This window comes from Talpa occidentalis, unplaced genomic scaffold (assembly GCF_014898055.3).
Source record: "Talpa occidentalis isolate TD23 unplaced genomic scaffold, MPIMG_talOcc4v2.1 talOcc4.2, whole genome shotgun sequence".
Lineage (NCBI taxonomy): Eukaryota > Metazoa > Chordata > Mammalia > Eulipotyphla > Talpidae > Talpa > Talpa occidentalis.
In genome coordinates this window covers 117882055-117896651 of record NW_023602073.1, presented here as the reverse complement: position 1 = coordinate 117896651, position 14597 = coordinate 117882055, and the positions used below count along the sequence as shown (strand labels likewise).

Here is a 14597-nt window from a genome sequence, read left to right as displayed (position 1 = left end):
TCTATTAATTTGTTCCATTAACATTACCCTGTATAACTACAAACTGTGTTCTCTAAATTTATAAAGCTGGAATGAAAACACTTGTGGGAAACTGTAGACTTTCAAATATATAAAATACTGATGATTTATTTTTAGGGTTTTTTTTTATTCTTACAATTGAGGATCTAGAACTTCTAGAAGAGTTAGTATGTATGGACTGTATTATTGGGCAAAGGAGTCAATTCTTAAAAGCTGTGTAAATTGTTAACCACATCATATATTAATGAGAGTGTTTATTCCATTAAGCTTATAGTCCATCTGGGCAACTATATTGTATTTTATGGTCCAAAATAGTGCATTATTTCTAAAAGTGTCAAATTGACTCAGTAGGCTCAATATATTTTAGAAATATTTGGATGAACAAGATAAATGCAAATACATGATCTGTGAAATCATGTCATGTGTCAGGCACTGTGCAAAGAGGGCAGTAGAAAGATTATCTTCTTTAATCCTCACAAAACCTTCAAGGAACAAATCATTGCATTGAATGTGTGTACAGTTGATCGCATTTTCTTATACTGAAAAAAAAAGTTTTATAAAATACATGCTCTGATATTTTTTCTTCCACTAAGAGACTGAATTTAAGAAAAATGAATATGCATATTTCAGAAAATAAATCTAGTTATATGTAAATTCTTGCCCCTAGTTTATATATCTCTTATAATTTGGATATTTACCAAAGATTTGATGGTGCTCATACTGATGACTGTATTAGTACAGGCATACAAGTTGATGAACACTTTGTCCTGAAGGAGCTAACTATGTATTTAAAGAAATAGTCCAGAACTAAACTTTTTAAAAAATATTATCAGAAGGGCCACAAATAAGATTTTTGAAACATACAAAGGGAACAGAGGGAAGAAGTCTACCTGAGTGGTACAGGGAAAGCCTGACATCATACCCAGGCATCATACTAAAAGATGAATAGGAATTAACCATTAGCCAATGATACGTAGGTGTGATTGAAATTTGTGCTTTGGCTAACACCATATCTTAAAATATTTACCTAAGACCTTTCATCATCATCGAACAGTAAGTTTGTAAGTTGAAGTTTTTTTCCCAAACACTGATTTGATTTGATTTTTTTGAAATATTTATTTATGCATACAATAGCTGGGGTGTAGGCCAGAGGTGCAGGGGGTGAGAGGATTCACCAGAGACAGAGTGGGGAGCAGAACAGGTGGATTGAACTGAAATTCACTGCTGAGGGGAACAGTGGGCGAGTCAGGAGAGGTCTGCTGAGCCATATGGGTCAGCTTCCTGGCCAGCGATAGAACTCTTGTGCTGCAGTGGCTGCAGATAGCTTCATAGTCTGAGGCTTAACCCCTTGTGCCACCAGGGAGGCAGCCCAAACACTCTGATTTTAAATATGGGGTAAAGAGAATACTTTCTCTGCATAGATGATACTGTATGCTTGTGGGTCTGCTAATCCAAGTGGCCTACTTGGCCAGTTTTGTTACCTTCAGTTCTGCTTTCCTATACAAGGTCAGAACTGCTCAGTCAGTTATAGGAGCCTAACATTACAAGGTGCCTTTCATATCAAGAACAGAAAGCTTAATCACCCTGGGAAGGGTATGCATCACAAGATATCACCGGGAACACCTGGGGGGCTGTTGACTGATATATAACAAGGGACCCCAGAAGCTGATCAGTGGAATGCATTGTTAAGATTGGAACCAAGCCGGGGTCTGGGGTCTGGTTTCAGTTACAACACTGATCATCAAGCAGGTAAGAATTATCTGGTCAGGGCCTCCCTGGTGGTGCAAGGGGTTAAGACACAGCCTGTGAAGCTGTCTGCAGCCTCTGCAGCACAAGTTCGATACCCGGCCAGCCAGGGAGCAACCCACATGGCGCAGCAGACACCTCCTGTCTCACCTGCTGCTCCCCTCAGCAGTGTACTTTGGTCGAATCTGCCTGTTCTGTTTCCCACTCTGTCTCTGGTGAATCCTCTCACTGCCCACACTTCTGGCCTGTACCCCAGCTCTTGTATGCATAAATAAATAAATCTTTAAATAAATAAAATTATAAAAAAAAAATTATCTGGTCAGCATCTTCATGTCCCCCTGAATCCTTAGATGACATAAGCACCTTTTCAGTTTCACCCATTTTTTTTCCTCCTACCCCACGTAACTGATGCTGTATGATGATTCTCTCAGTAAAAAGTCCAGGATCTTGCTCCTTCGGCAGCATCCTGCATTGTGCAGCCTGCTCCATGACTTCCGTTTATCAGTGTGATATTGCCGACGCAACATGTGCTCGAGCTACAGCAGAAGGGCTTCTTGGACAACTAAACCATGACAATTCTGCTATGTTTTTCATCAGGTTTTATAGAGTATTAATGTGCATTAGGGGATAAAGAAAACAATTTATAATGTGGTTGGAAATGCTTCATGTCCACATATGAAAGTTACAACCATATACAAAAATTTTTCAAAAAGCAACACAAATTAGATATTTGGAAATCTATCACAAACAAGTTTCTTAGTTAAGTTTCAAATTCCAAATATTTTGAGAGTAATGTCTTAATTTGGACCCAGCTAAAAATGAATCGGAAAAAGTCTCAAATATTTTCACATATGAGAGGGAGAATAAAATTTATCTTCCTTAAAAAAAAGTTTTCTTAGCCCTGATTTCTAGAATGAATTCCTCATCAAACTTCATTGTTGTATATAATTAGATAAAGTAGGGTATTCTCAATTATTTTTTACAGTAAAACAAGTTTCACAAGTTTGTTAAAGTACCTTTGAGAAAAAGGGAAAATACAGCATTTAGGACTTTATTTTGATTATCGAGGTAACAATAGTTTACAGCACTGCACACGATTCAGGAGGATACAAAAATTCATTTGATTTATTTTTATATTCACTTTATTGAGTAGTTTGGAACGAATCTGCAAGTGCTCTGAGATATGCTTGCACTCCGTGGGTAAAAGACAGTCTAGTCTCTTCAATAAATAGTGCTGGGATAATTGGATATTAACATGACAGAATAAAACTAAACCCTAATCACACACCCACCACTCACAATTAATACAAAGTGAATTAATGACTTAAATAAGGGCCTCCCTGGTAGCACAGAGGTTAAAGTCTCAGCTAGCAAGCCACTGCCAGCCACTGCTGCATGACTTCGATCCGTGGCCAGCCAGGAAGCAACCCACAAGGCGCAGCAGATTTCTCCTGGCTGCTCCCCTCAGGAGTGTATTTCAGTCAATCTGCCTGTCCTGTTCCCTGCTCTGTCTCTGGTGAGCCCTCTCACACTGCCTCCCCACCCACCTCTGGCCTGTACCCCAGCTCTTGTATGCTATTATAAATACATAAACCTTAGAAAAAAAAAAGATATCCCGAGTTCTCACCACAAGGAGAAAACTTTTTTATTTTCTTATTGTATCTATATGAGAAGGTGAATGTTAGCTTGGCGCTCACTCAAGATATATATTAATCGAACCATAACGCAGTATACCTTTATCAGTGATACGTATCTATTATTTCTCAATAAAACTGGAAAAAATATGATCCCGTGGTCCCACATGCTATTAGGGCTAAAACTGAGCTCTGACAGAAGAGCAAAATACTGTTAAGACTAATTAACACTTAAATCAGAGGTTAGATGTACTTCCTTCAAGGTCATGACGCAACAAATTAACATGTAAATTCTTCCCACTTGAGGGACAGATTCTATGCAACCCTAATAAGAATTCCAGTTTTTTAACAGAAAATGACAAGCTGGCTTGAAATGCATATGGAAATAGAAGAGCCCAGAATAATCTGAAAGGTCAAAATTGGAGGTCAAACACCACCTGACTTTGACTCATTCTCTGAGAGCAGAAAATCAAGTCACAGACTCACACGCAGAAGTACTTCTCCTCTTTCACCTAAGTGCAAAGGCTATTCAACAAGTGGCGCTAGACAGCCCCATGCAGGGGTTCCCTATAATCCACCCTTCTCGCCATGTACAAAAAGTTAGCTCAACGGACCGTAGACCGAAACCTAAAACCTTACATTCTGAAACTTCTAAAGGAAAACATAGCTGAAAATTTCGTGCCTTTGGGGATTGGCAGAACTCTTTGATAGTAAAGCAGGACCGCACATCGCCCCGCCCCTTCCTAAGTCGCCCTGGCGGCAGCTCGGCTCCAACCGCGCCCCGCCCCGCCCCTCCCCTCCCCAGGACTCGCCCCGCCCCTCCCTAGGACTCGTCCCGGACTCGCCCCGCCCCGCCCGAGGACCCGCCCCGCCCCGCCCCGCCCCACCCCAGGACTCCTCGCGCCCCGCCCCGGCCGGCCCGCCCGCCCGCCCGCCCGCCCGCCCGCCTTTTAGCGTCCCGGGGAGCTGGCGGGGCGAGCGCCCGCCTGCTACTGCACCCGGAAGAGCCTCCTGGGCTTCGAAGTTGAGGTGCGGCGAGGCCCGTTTACGTCGGGAGCGCGGGCCGAGCCCAGTCGCCCACGTGGCGCCTATCCCACCGTGGCGCGCGGCAAGCCCGCCAGAGCCCGCGCGCCCCCGCGGCCGCCGGCGCCTCCCGCGGCCTCGCGCGCTGCGCCCCGCCCCGCCCCCACGGGCCCCGCCGTCCGGCCGCGGCGCCGTCCCCCTCGGCCCCGGAGACGGCGCGCCCGGTGACTCCCGACGCCGCGCCTCCGCCCGTAAGTGACAGCCGCCGCCGCGCTCCCGTTTTTGCGTTTTGTTTTCTCTCCCCGCCGCGAGTGCCAGCTCTCGTTCCCATATGGTTACTCCAAAAGCGTCAAGTCGGGACCGTGCGGGGCGGCGCTGCCCGGAGCCCGCCGCGAGCGCAGGACGCCTGCCGAGGCGGTGCGGGCGGGGGCCGCGGCCCGCGGCCGGAGCGCGCGGGGCTGACCTGTCAGCGCCGCGGGGGAGGCGCCGAGTGACGCAGGCGCGCAGGCGCACGCGTCGCCGGCCTGGCGGGCTCTCCGGCGCCCGGCTCCCCCTCCTTGGGGGCGTGGCTCCCGCCGGGTGCCGCGCGCCCGCTGGACGTCGCAGGTCCCGCTCGCTCTTCTGGTTGGCGCGACTCTGGCGCAGACGCTCAGGGAGCGCAGCTCGGCTTTAGGTTGACCCCAAATCGTAAGGAAAAGGAAAGGGAGCTTGAAAGTTGGGAAACAGTGGGTGCCCCGGTCTCTGTCTTGATGGGCCTGTTTATAGGGCGTGCAGAGAGTTTAGAAACGGTTGATAAGTCAGTTTTGCGCAGATACTGAAAGTGAATGCTGTTTTTTAAAAAGCGAAATTTTATCTGACCCTAATTTGAACCATGAATTGTGTGGCCGCCAGCCCTATGTGGAACGGCTTTTCAAATTGCTACATTTTGGGCTCCAAATTTAATACTGTGTGAATTGATAGAATCTTAGAGAGTCTTTTGTAACCAGTCTTGGGTATCTAGGTTTTTTTTAAGCAGAGGCCAAATCGAGAAAATGCTGTATGATATGTTCATTCCTAAGCACTTTTTTTTGCTCTACACTTGGTTGAATTAAAGAAAACGGTTTATTTACCAATGTCTTGGCCACAATTTGCTCTCATTTTCTCTTGGACAGACATATGCGTTTCTCTTCATCTTACACTTGTAGTTGTCGGAATTCATAGCCTAACTGGTGTACTCCCCCTTCTCATTTCAGAATAGTAGATTCTCAGGAAAGGCAAAATATTGCCAATAAATAGTATAAGTAACACATTTAGGATACTAACCTGTTAATTTTATAGCAATTTTCTTTGCTCATTTTTCTATAGTTCAAGAGTTTTTTGTAGTTCTAGAGTTTCTTAGATGATCAGCTTGGACAGTTTATTTGTAACTGCCCGTTATCCCTTCTGGGATTATCATCCCGTGTAACTTGAATTGTCTGTCTTCTATTCCTCTTCATCTTCATTTTTACCACTGTTGAGCACACTTTGATCTGTTCCTTGATTCTCTGCAAGCCTAGAGAACCTTTTACTGTACTTGCCATTTCCTAGCGTTAGTGTCTAGTGTGTAGTAGATGCATGAAAATAGAATGGAGTGATCCTTTTAATCTGTAGATGTAAAAAATGTTTTAAATATTACTTAGGAAGTGAGATAGGCAAAATAATGGTATACATTGTATACATTCAACATGTATACATGTTAGATACTAGTTATTTATCATTTAAAAAATGATTTCCCCTTCCTTAGCTTATTTACACTATTGACAGTTGTTTTTGATGAGGCCAGTAGTTTTCCTACTTTAGGAAGAGGTCATAGTGAACAAATTCGCCACTTCAAATGTAAATTTCTAAAGCCTGTCTGTTAATTATTCAAGTTAGAACTATCAATCTGAATATATAGCAGAATACACATGAGTGTGTGTGTATGTGTGCGTGTGTGAGAGAGAAAGAGAGAGACTAAAGAGAAAGAAAGATTATGTTCTCTGTGAAGAACTCTACCAGGAGTAACTTAGCCAAAAGATTGGCTATTAAAATATTTGCCTATGGGTCTCCCTGGTGGTACAAGGGTTTAAGTCTCAGCATTGTGAAGCTATCGCCAGCCACTGCAACATGAGTTCCATTCCTGGCCAAGGAGCTAACCCACATGGCACTGCAGACCTCTCCTGTTTCGCCCACTGCACCCCCAGCAGTGTATTTCAGTAGATCTGCCTGTTCTCCCCACTCTTGTCTCTGGTGAATCCTCCTCTTTCCCCCTCCTTCTCTGGCCTATACCCCAGTTCTTTTTTTAATACTCCAGTTCTTATATGCATAAATAAATAAAAATAAATGTTAAAAAATAAATTATTTGCCTATCACTGGTGGAGGGATGCAAAAATGCAGAACAACAAACGTTAACGTGAAGAAGCAAAATCATACGCAAAGGAAGCATTATCAGTATTACCACCAGCTTCCATACCCCTGCCAATGAACGTGCAAATGGGCAACAGACCATCAACCAGAATGAAGGCTTGACTATTGACCAGAAGAATTTTAGGAAAGAGAGAGAAGTCCTTCACTGCAAGCAGAGATTGGCCAAAAGTGGAGCTGGCCAACATGCCACTTTGTGGAAAGCAGTTGTGTGCCCCCTCTGCTTGCCATACTACATCCCTTACAGTTTGAAATGTTGCTCAGTTGTGTGTCTGATGAAGCACTGGAGGAAACCTCTTGTGAATGGCCAGGTGGAGAGGGCTATGACTGTAACACATAATTTCAGCTCAAATTAAGATTGGAATTTAGGTAATACTTTGATATAGTGTGGCCAAAGTCAGAATGAAATGGTGAACTTAATACAGTATATACGTGTTGGTTTTCAGTGGTGCACACCTGAAACTTAAGTAATGCTATAATGCAGTATTACTTTAATGACAAATAAATTACAAAGAATGAATTACAACCAAACAGTTTTTTTGTTAAGATTTTGGTTTGTATGTCTACAATACCAAAAGTAAAATACTGTTCTTTCTTTTTCTTTAGTTACCTTCATTCAAGATGAATAGCGATCAAGTTACACTAGTTGGTCAAGTGTTTGAGTCATATGTCTCAGAATACCATAAGAACGACATTCTTCTAATCTTGAAGGAAAAAGATGAAGATGCTCATTATTCAGTTGTGGTTAATGCCATGACCCTTTTTGAGACCAACATGGAAATTGGGGAATATTTCAATGCATGCCCCAATGAAGTACTCACTATTTTTGATAGTGCTCTTCAAAGATCAGCCTTGACACTTCTCCAGTCTCTTTCTCAGCCTGAGGATTTCTCCTTGAAACAGAATCTTCATGCCAGGATATCAGGTAAGTCACTTAAAGATTTTACTGCCATGTTATTTTCTGGGAAGATTTTGGTGTCTATACTTAAAAGTATGTTTTTGATGTCTGTACCTAAAATTAATTGTAATTGATGTCACTTTTAGAACAGAATAATTTCATAATCTATTGTGTAATTGATGTCACTTTTAGAACAGAATAATGATTTCCTACTGTTCTCTCTGGTTATCGAAAAGGCTGGGTTAGGTTATTAGGCATACCAACTAAGGTAAGAGATTGTGTGGAAGCTACTGTATATTGTGTATACGTATAAATACATTTACATGTGTGTATAAAATTGTAATTTAAAGCAGCTTTATGAGGTTTTGCGACTGTTACCAATAGGGTAGACAGCTATATAGTTAAACAGTTACCAAGTGGTGTATATATGCCCACAAGTCCTTTTATACTCACATTATAAAATACTTGATAATATAAAGAATTAGAAAAGTGGTAGATGTTACCCTGTAATCTTCAAAACTATTTTAGGAATTTTTTTTTTTTTTTTTTTTTTTTTTTAGTATCTCAAGCTTAGCATTGTGCTGACCACCTCTAGTTACCCAGTAACTTTTGGTTTAAATAGTGTCAGATGAAGCATCTAAATATTTTTTTAAAGATTTATTTATTTATGCATACAAGAACTGGGCTACTGGCCAGAGTTGTGGGGGGTGAGAGGATTCACCAGAGACAGAGTAGGACACAGAACAGGCAGATTGACTGAAATACACTGCTGAGGGGAGCAGCGGGGCAAGTCAGGAAAGGTCTGCTGCACCATGTGGGTAGCTCCCTGACTGGCCGGGGATCCAACTCATGCTACAGTGGCTGCAGATAGCTTCATAGATTGCGTCTTAACCCTTGCACCACCATGGAGACCCCCCTAAGATGAACTTTCAAGAAGGAAAAATATTACATATAGGAACAAATGGTTTAATGGTGCTTGCTTTATGATAGGAGCTGTCCTAAGGAACTTTACATATACGAATTTTTTTTTTTTTTTAAAGATTTATTTATTTATTTATACAAGTACTGGGTACAGTCAGAAGCACGGGAGGGTGAGAGAATTCACCAGAGCCAGAGCAGGGAGCAGAGCAGGCAGAAGGACCGAAGTACACTGCTGAGGGGAGCAGCGGGCGGCAGGAGAGGTCTGCGCGCCATGTGGGACCCTCCTCTGGTGGCCGGGGAGCAGCCGGGGATCGAACCGGCACTGCAGAGGCTGTGGGCAGCTTCTCAACCCAGCGCTCAACCACTGCGCCACCGGGGAGGCCCATGAATTCTTTTAATCATATGATCATATGAGGTAGTTTTGTTGTTACTGTCATTTTACAGAAAGGAAATCTGAGAGGTTACAGTTTGGCCAGGGTCACACAATAAACGATAGAGCTACGACTCAAATGCAGGCATTCTAGCTCCAGAATCTATATTCTTGATTCTTGTATTGCTGCTAAGAGTGGGCATTTTATAGAGGGAAAGAGTGTTGTCTAAAAAGGACACTATATGTAAAATGTTTGAGTGCTAAGAAGGCTTAGTATGAAAGCCACAAAAAAGCCCTGTTGTCTAATCCAGATTTTGTTCCTTATTGTTCAGTCTGTGGAGACCCATGGAAGGATTATAAGCAAACATTTGCATACAGGCCTTCATTATTTCTTGCCTGGGTTACTGTAGAAGCAATGGGGAATATGATGTTTTAGTCTTCCTTTCTAAATTGCTCTTCACAGTAAGAAACACTATCAAATTAAAAATTGCTTCCTAGAAAAAAATAACCCAACAAAAAAAATTACATATAGCTTTGTTTTTAAATGAAAATTTGTTTAAGTCCAAAATAGCAAGTATGTATCTAAATAGTTATACAATACTTCATCAGTTATATATGGGACTTCATCATATTGAAAATCCAAAGTCTCTGAATACACTGTGGGTTTACTGGGCATTCTGTGGTTATGCATGATAGTAAAGTTACACAGCTCTTTCTGAAAGAAAGATCTTATTTTTTTCTTAAGTTTGTATACATGAATATTATAATTTAGACTGAACCATGGATTTGCTTTTGAAGCAGAATGGAACTAAAGAAGTAGAATTGGATTGTAAAAATGATATTTTTTTTAGGGGCCATGAAAGAAAGAATAGACATTTCCAAAAAATTCAAGAAAATTATTGTTAAAATCAGTTCTCTTAACCCATTTTTTCCCTACCAGCCTTTTTAGCTGTCTCACCTTTCTTAAAGATAATTATTGGTAAATTTTGTTTATACTTCTAGAAGCAAATTGTGTTTATAACCCTAATTCCCACTTAAGTTTCCATTTGTATACTTACATAGCAAACTCTTAGTGACTCTGCAAATACAAAAATAAAATTATTTTTAAAAGTGTATTTAACTAGGGCCTCCCCCGTGGCACAGCGGTTGAGCGCTGGGTTGCGAAGCTGCCCGCAGCCTCTGCAGCACCGGTTCGATCCCCGGCTGCTCCCCAGCAGACTTCTCCTGCAGTTTGCTGCTCCCCTCAGCAGTGTACTTCGGTCCTTCTGCCTGCTCTGCTCCCCACTCTGGCTCTGGTGAAGTCTCTCACCCTCCTGCGCTTCTGACTGTACCCAGTGCTTGTATAAATACATAAATAAAAATAAATCTTTTTTTTTTAAAGATTTATTTATTTATTCAAGTATTGGGTACAGTCATTAGTACGGGATGGGGAGAGAATTCACCAGAGCCAGAACGGGGAGCAGAACAGGCAAAAGGACTGAAGTACACTGCTGAGGGAAGCAGTGGGCGGCAGGAGAGGTCTGCGCGCCAAGTGGGACCCTCCTCCGGTGGCCTGGGAGCAGCCGGGGTTCGAACCAGCACTGCAGAGGCTGCGGGCAGCTTCGCAACCCAGCGCTCAACCGCTGCACCACCGAGGAGGCCCTAAAAATAAATCTTTAAAAAAAAAAAAAGTGTATTTAACTATATGACTCAACAGTTCTACTCCTAGCTGTGTGCCCAAGATTATTATAAACAAATATTCAAACAAAAATAGACACAAATGTTTGTTTTGGTATTATTCACAATTGCCAAAAAATGTAGAGACAACCAACCAAAGTGTCCATCAGCTGATGAATAAATATAGTATATCCATATAGCAGAATGTTCAGACATGAAAAGGAATGAAGTGCTTATACATTTTACAACATAGATGAATCTTGAAAACTTTGTTCAAAGTGAAAGACACCAGACACCAAAGACCACTTTTTGCTAAAAAATTTATTTAGCAAAAAAGACAGAAAATAAAACTTAGTGACTGCCAGAGGCAAGGGCTTAGGGGACATGGGGAATAACTGCTACTAGGTATAGCATTTCTTTTTGAAGTAATAAAAATAATCTGAAATTATTTATAGTATTTATAGTATAAATAAATTTATAGTATAAATAAATTTATAGTATTTATAGTATAAATAAATATAGTATTATTTATATTAAATTATTTATAAAATTATTTATATTAAAAACCACTTGATTATATACTTTAAAAAGGAGTAAATTTGTGGTATATAAATTTTTATCTCAATATTTTAAGAAAAGTATTCATGTAGGGAGCAAAAGGAAGATAACTTAACATTCTAGTGTATGAAATAAAATGATGTTGTACCTCTGAAACATATATAATACAAGTTCTTTCATTTTCTTTAAATGAAAAGCTCTTGGTTGTTAGTATAGCTTTTACTTGGTATAACTGGAAATACTGGTATGTTTTTGGTAGTTAACATTTAGTTACCTACAACTAATTTAACAAAGGATCAAAAATGAAAAATGAATAGTGGATTTTCTTCTGATAGTTAAAATCACTTCTTTAATTCTGCCCTAACCTCTGTCTGTTTCTGTACATGTGATACAGCATTTCTCAGCCCCCAAATGTTTCATTGAAGTATTTCCCAGGAATGTGGAAATAAGAGAAATCAGTTTGTTTTCTGAGTTAAACTGTAAAGTCAACACATGCAAAAATCATCCTAAGCAAAAGTATGGTTCCCTTATTGGCAAAATGTGATGTAACCTGAATTAATATAAGTAAGAAACAGTCCATCAGAAAGTGGGCAAGTCAGCATTGGAAGCATAGAAAAAGGAGTCTTGGTGGTAAATGTTGGCAGTGCCTCGTTTGTTTATACAATACACAGTGAATGAGGATAGAGCTCAGCCAACAACAGAAAATTCAAGTCTGTCTGTAGATTTGTAACACCAGATTACTGTAGCTTGGTGCCTTAAACATTCAGTTCATTTGACTAATTTGCTTTCTTAAAAAATTTACATGCTTCCCAGACTGTCTTCTGATTATCATCATCATCATTATTTTTATCATTGTTTTTATTAGGCTTCCAAGTATAATCATACCTATTATGGTTATTTCTCATGAACTTGACAAATTCTATAGCTGTCTTCAGTATGCATACTTGTCAGGTTTTGGACAAAACAATTGACCATGAGACATGAACATTTGTACCTAGGTAAACCTGTTAGCCTTGGACCTTCACAGCCATCATCTCTCTGCTCCAATGTCAAACTTGACAAAGGGCATTTCCACAAAAGAATTTTCTTTGGCAATTTGCAATTTTCAGTTGCCTGTTTATTAATGGTGAAACGCATAGGCTTTAAAAGATAAAGTGTTGCTTTATCACTTTATGCTTTAATACATGGCAGTATTCTTTGTTGAATGTGGTAATAACTATATACTATACTTAGATCCTACTGAAATAGCCTTATTGTGAGAAATAATCCTTTTTAAAATCGTGGTTATTATATCATCTAGATATAAACTTTTAATGTATCCATTGGTAATTATTGTTTGAAATGCTTTTCTATCTTCTTGAGTTCTGATTTCTTAAGTAAAACACAAAGGTTTTTAGGTGAAATTATATTTTTTTTTCCTTCAGGAATGTGAGAACATATTTCATAGAGATAAATCCAAAGGTATAGGTTGATGTGTTCTGTTTTTTTTGGGTTTTGTTTTCATCAGGTTTGCCTGTCTGTCCTGAGCTGGTGAGGGAGCACATCCCTAAAACCAAGGATGTAGGACACTTTTTATCTGTCACTGGGACAGTGATTCAAACAAGTCTGGTGAAGGTCCTGGAGTTTGAGCGGGATTATATGTGCAACAAATGCAAGCATGTATTTGTGGTCAAGGCTGACTTTGAGCAGTATTATACTTTCTGCCGACCATCTTCATGTCCCAGCTTGGAGAGCTGTGATTCTTCAAAATTTACTTGCCTCTCAGGCTTGTCTTCATCTGCAACCAAGTGTAGAGATTACCAGGAAATCAAAATTCAGGAACAGGTAAATGTTCAAATAAATGAGAAAAATAACAAATTTGAAGAAGTGTTTTATAGCTGTGGGCAAGTTGCTAAGACTAGGGAACACATAATACATTTATTATTTTTTTTAGAGTCATAGTACTCTTTTTTTTTTTTAAGATTTATTTATTTTTTTATTTATACAAGCGCTAGGTACAGTCAGAGGCGTAGGAGGGTGAGAGAATTCACCAGAGCCAGAGCGGAGAGTAGAACAGACAGAGTGATGAAGTACACTGCTGAGGGGAGCAGCAGGTGGCAGGAGAGGTCTGCGCACCATGTGGGACCCTCACCCAGTGGCCGGGAATCAAACTGGTGCTGCAGAGGCTGTGGGCAGCTTCGCAACCCAGCTCTCAACCACTGCGCCACCGGGGAGGCCCCACATAATACATTTAAATAGAAGTTATGTCATCACATTATGGGAGATCAACTTACAATTTTTAGAAACCATGAAATAGTCATCTATAAGAACACTGGCAAGAGTGTTGTGGAATTACTTATGTTAAAATTAAAGTAAGTAGTTCAGATTAGCTATTCTTAACTAAGAGATAGGAGAAAATTAAATGAGTTTAACTGGTAAAATATTGGAGTAGGCAGGATGTGGGGTTTTGACCCAATTTTATTTGCTATGCCAAATTAGGCATATACATGAACATTTTAACAAATGAGAGTGAGCCTAATTTTCCTTTACTTGCAGCTTAAAAATAAGTTTCCTCTTTCATTTAAAATAAGTAGGAGGGGCCTCCCTGATGGCCCAAGGGGTTAAGCACTGCACTATGAAGCAATCCACAGCCTCTGCAGCACGAGTTCAGTCAATTCCCCGCCAGTCAGGGAGCAATCCTTATGGCACAGCAAACCTCTCCTGTGGTGCCTGCTGCTCCCCTCAGCAGTGTATTTCAGTCAGTCTGCTGTTCTATTCCCCACTCTGTTTCTGGTGAATTCTCTCACCCCCCTGGCCTGTGCCCTAGCTCTGGTATGCATAAATAAATTAAGCAGGAGATAGTCTGAGACTAGCACATAGATTCCTCATTGTTGAGAACTCAGACATATGAACGCCATTCTTAACACATGACTCTAGTGCTATGATTGGGTATGGATGAGAATGGTGGTTACAGCTTCATTCATATTTGTGTCTTACTCAAAGAACAGGCGATAAAAAGGGATGGGCAAAAGCATCTGTCAGCTAACCCAAGTTTCTATTTAAGCAGTTTCTCTCAGGTTTTCTATGTATCTGCTTATAACTTACTGGTCAGAATATTATAGATGACCACATCTAGATGCAGTGGAACCTAGAAGAGTTTTTTTCCTGGGCACATGTTCATATGGAGTAAAACTAGAACCAGAGTTCTGTTTCTAAGAAATAAAGTGATTCTTGCTAGGCCTTAGATTAGAGAACAGGAAAAAAATTGCCTCGGGCCTCCCCTGGTGGCGCAGCGGTTGAGCGCTGGGGTGCGAGGCTGCCCGCAGCCTCTGCAGCACCGGTGGCCGCTGGCGAGGGTCCCACCAAAAAAAAC

The 14597-nt window shown here is 40.9% G+C and overlaps 1 protein-coding gene across 4 annotated transcripts in view; it reads left to right on the top strand.

Annotated features, from left to right (window-relative positions):
- Window positions 1-4422: 4422 nt before the first annotated feature.
- The window catches only part of MCM9 (minichromosome maintenance 9 homologous recombination repair factor), a 60871-nt gene continuing 50696 nt past the window's right edge, over window positions 4423-14597 (top strand). For 2 of the 4 annotated variants that reach the window (XM_037520310.2, XM_054699133.1), the window contains exons 1-3: window positions 4639-4672; window positions 7449-7767; window positions 12753-13069. In XM_037520310.2, the coding sequence (XP_037376207.1) occupies window positions 7464-7767; window positions 12753-13069 (621 nt within the window). In that variant the 5' untranslated portion in view covers window positions 4639-4672; window positions 7449-7463. Of the gene's footprint in view, window positions 4428-4619; window positions 4673-7448; window positions 7768-12752; window positions 13070-14597 lie in introns of those variants that run through there. The other 2 variants (XM_054699132.1, XM_037520309.2) reach the window with 2 other exon arrangements.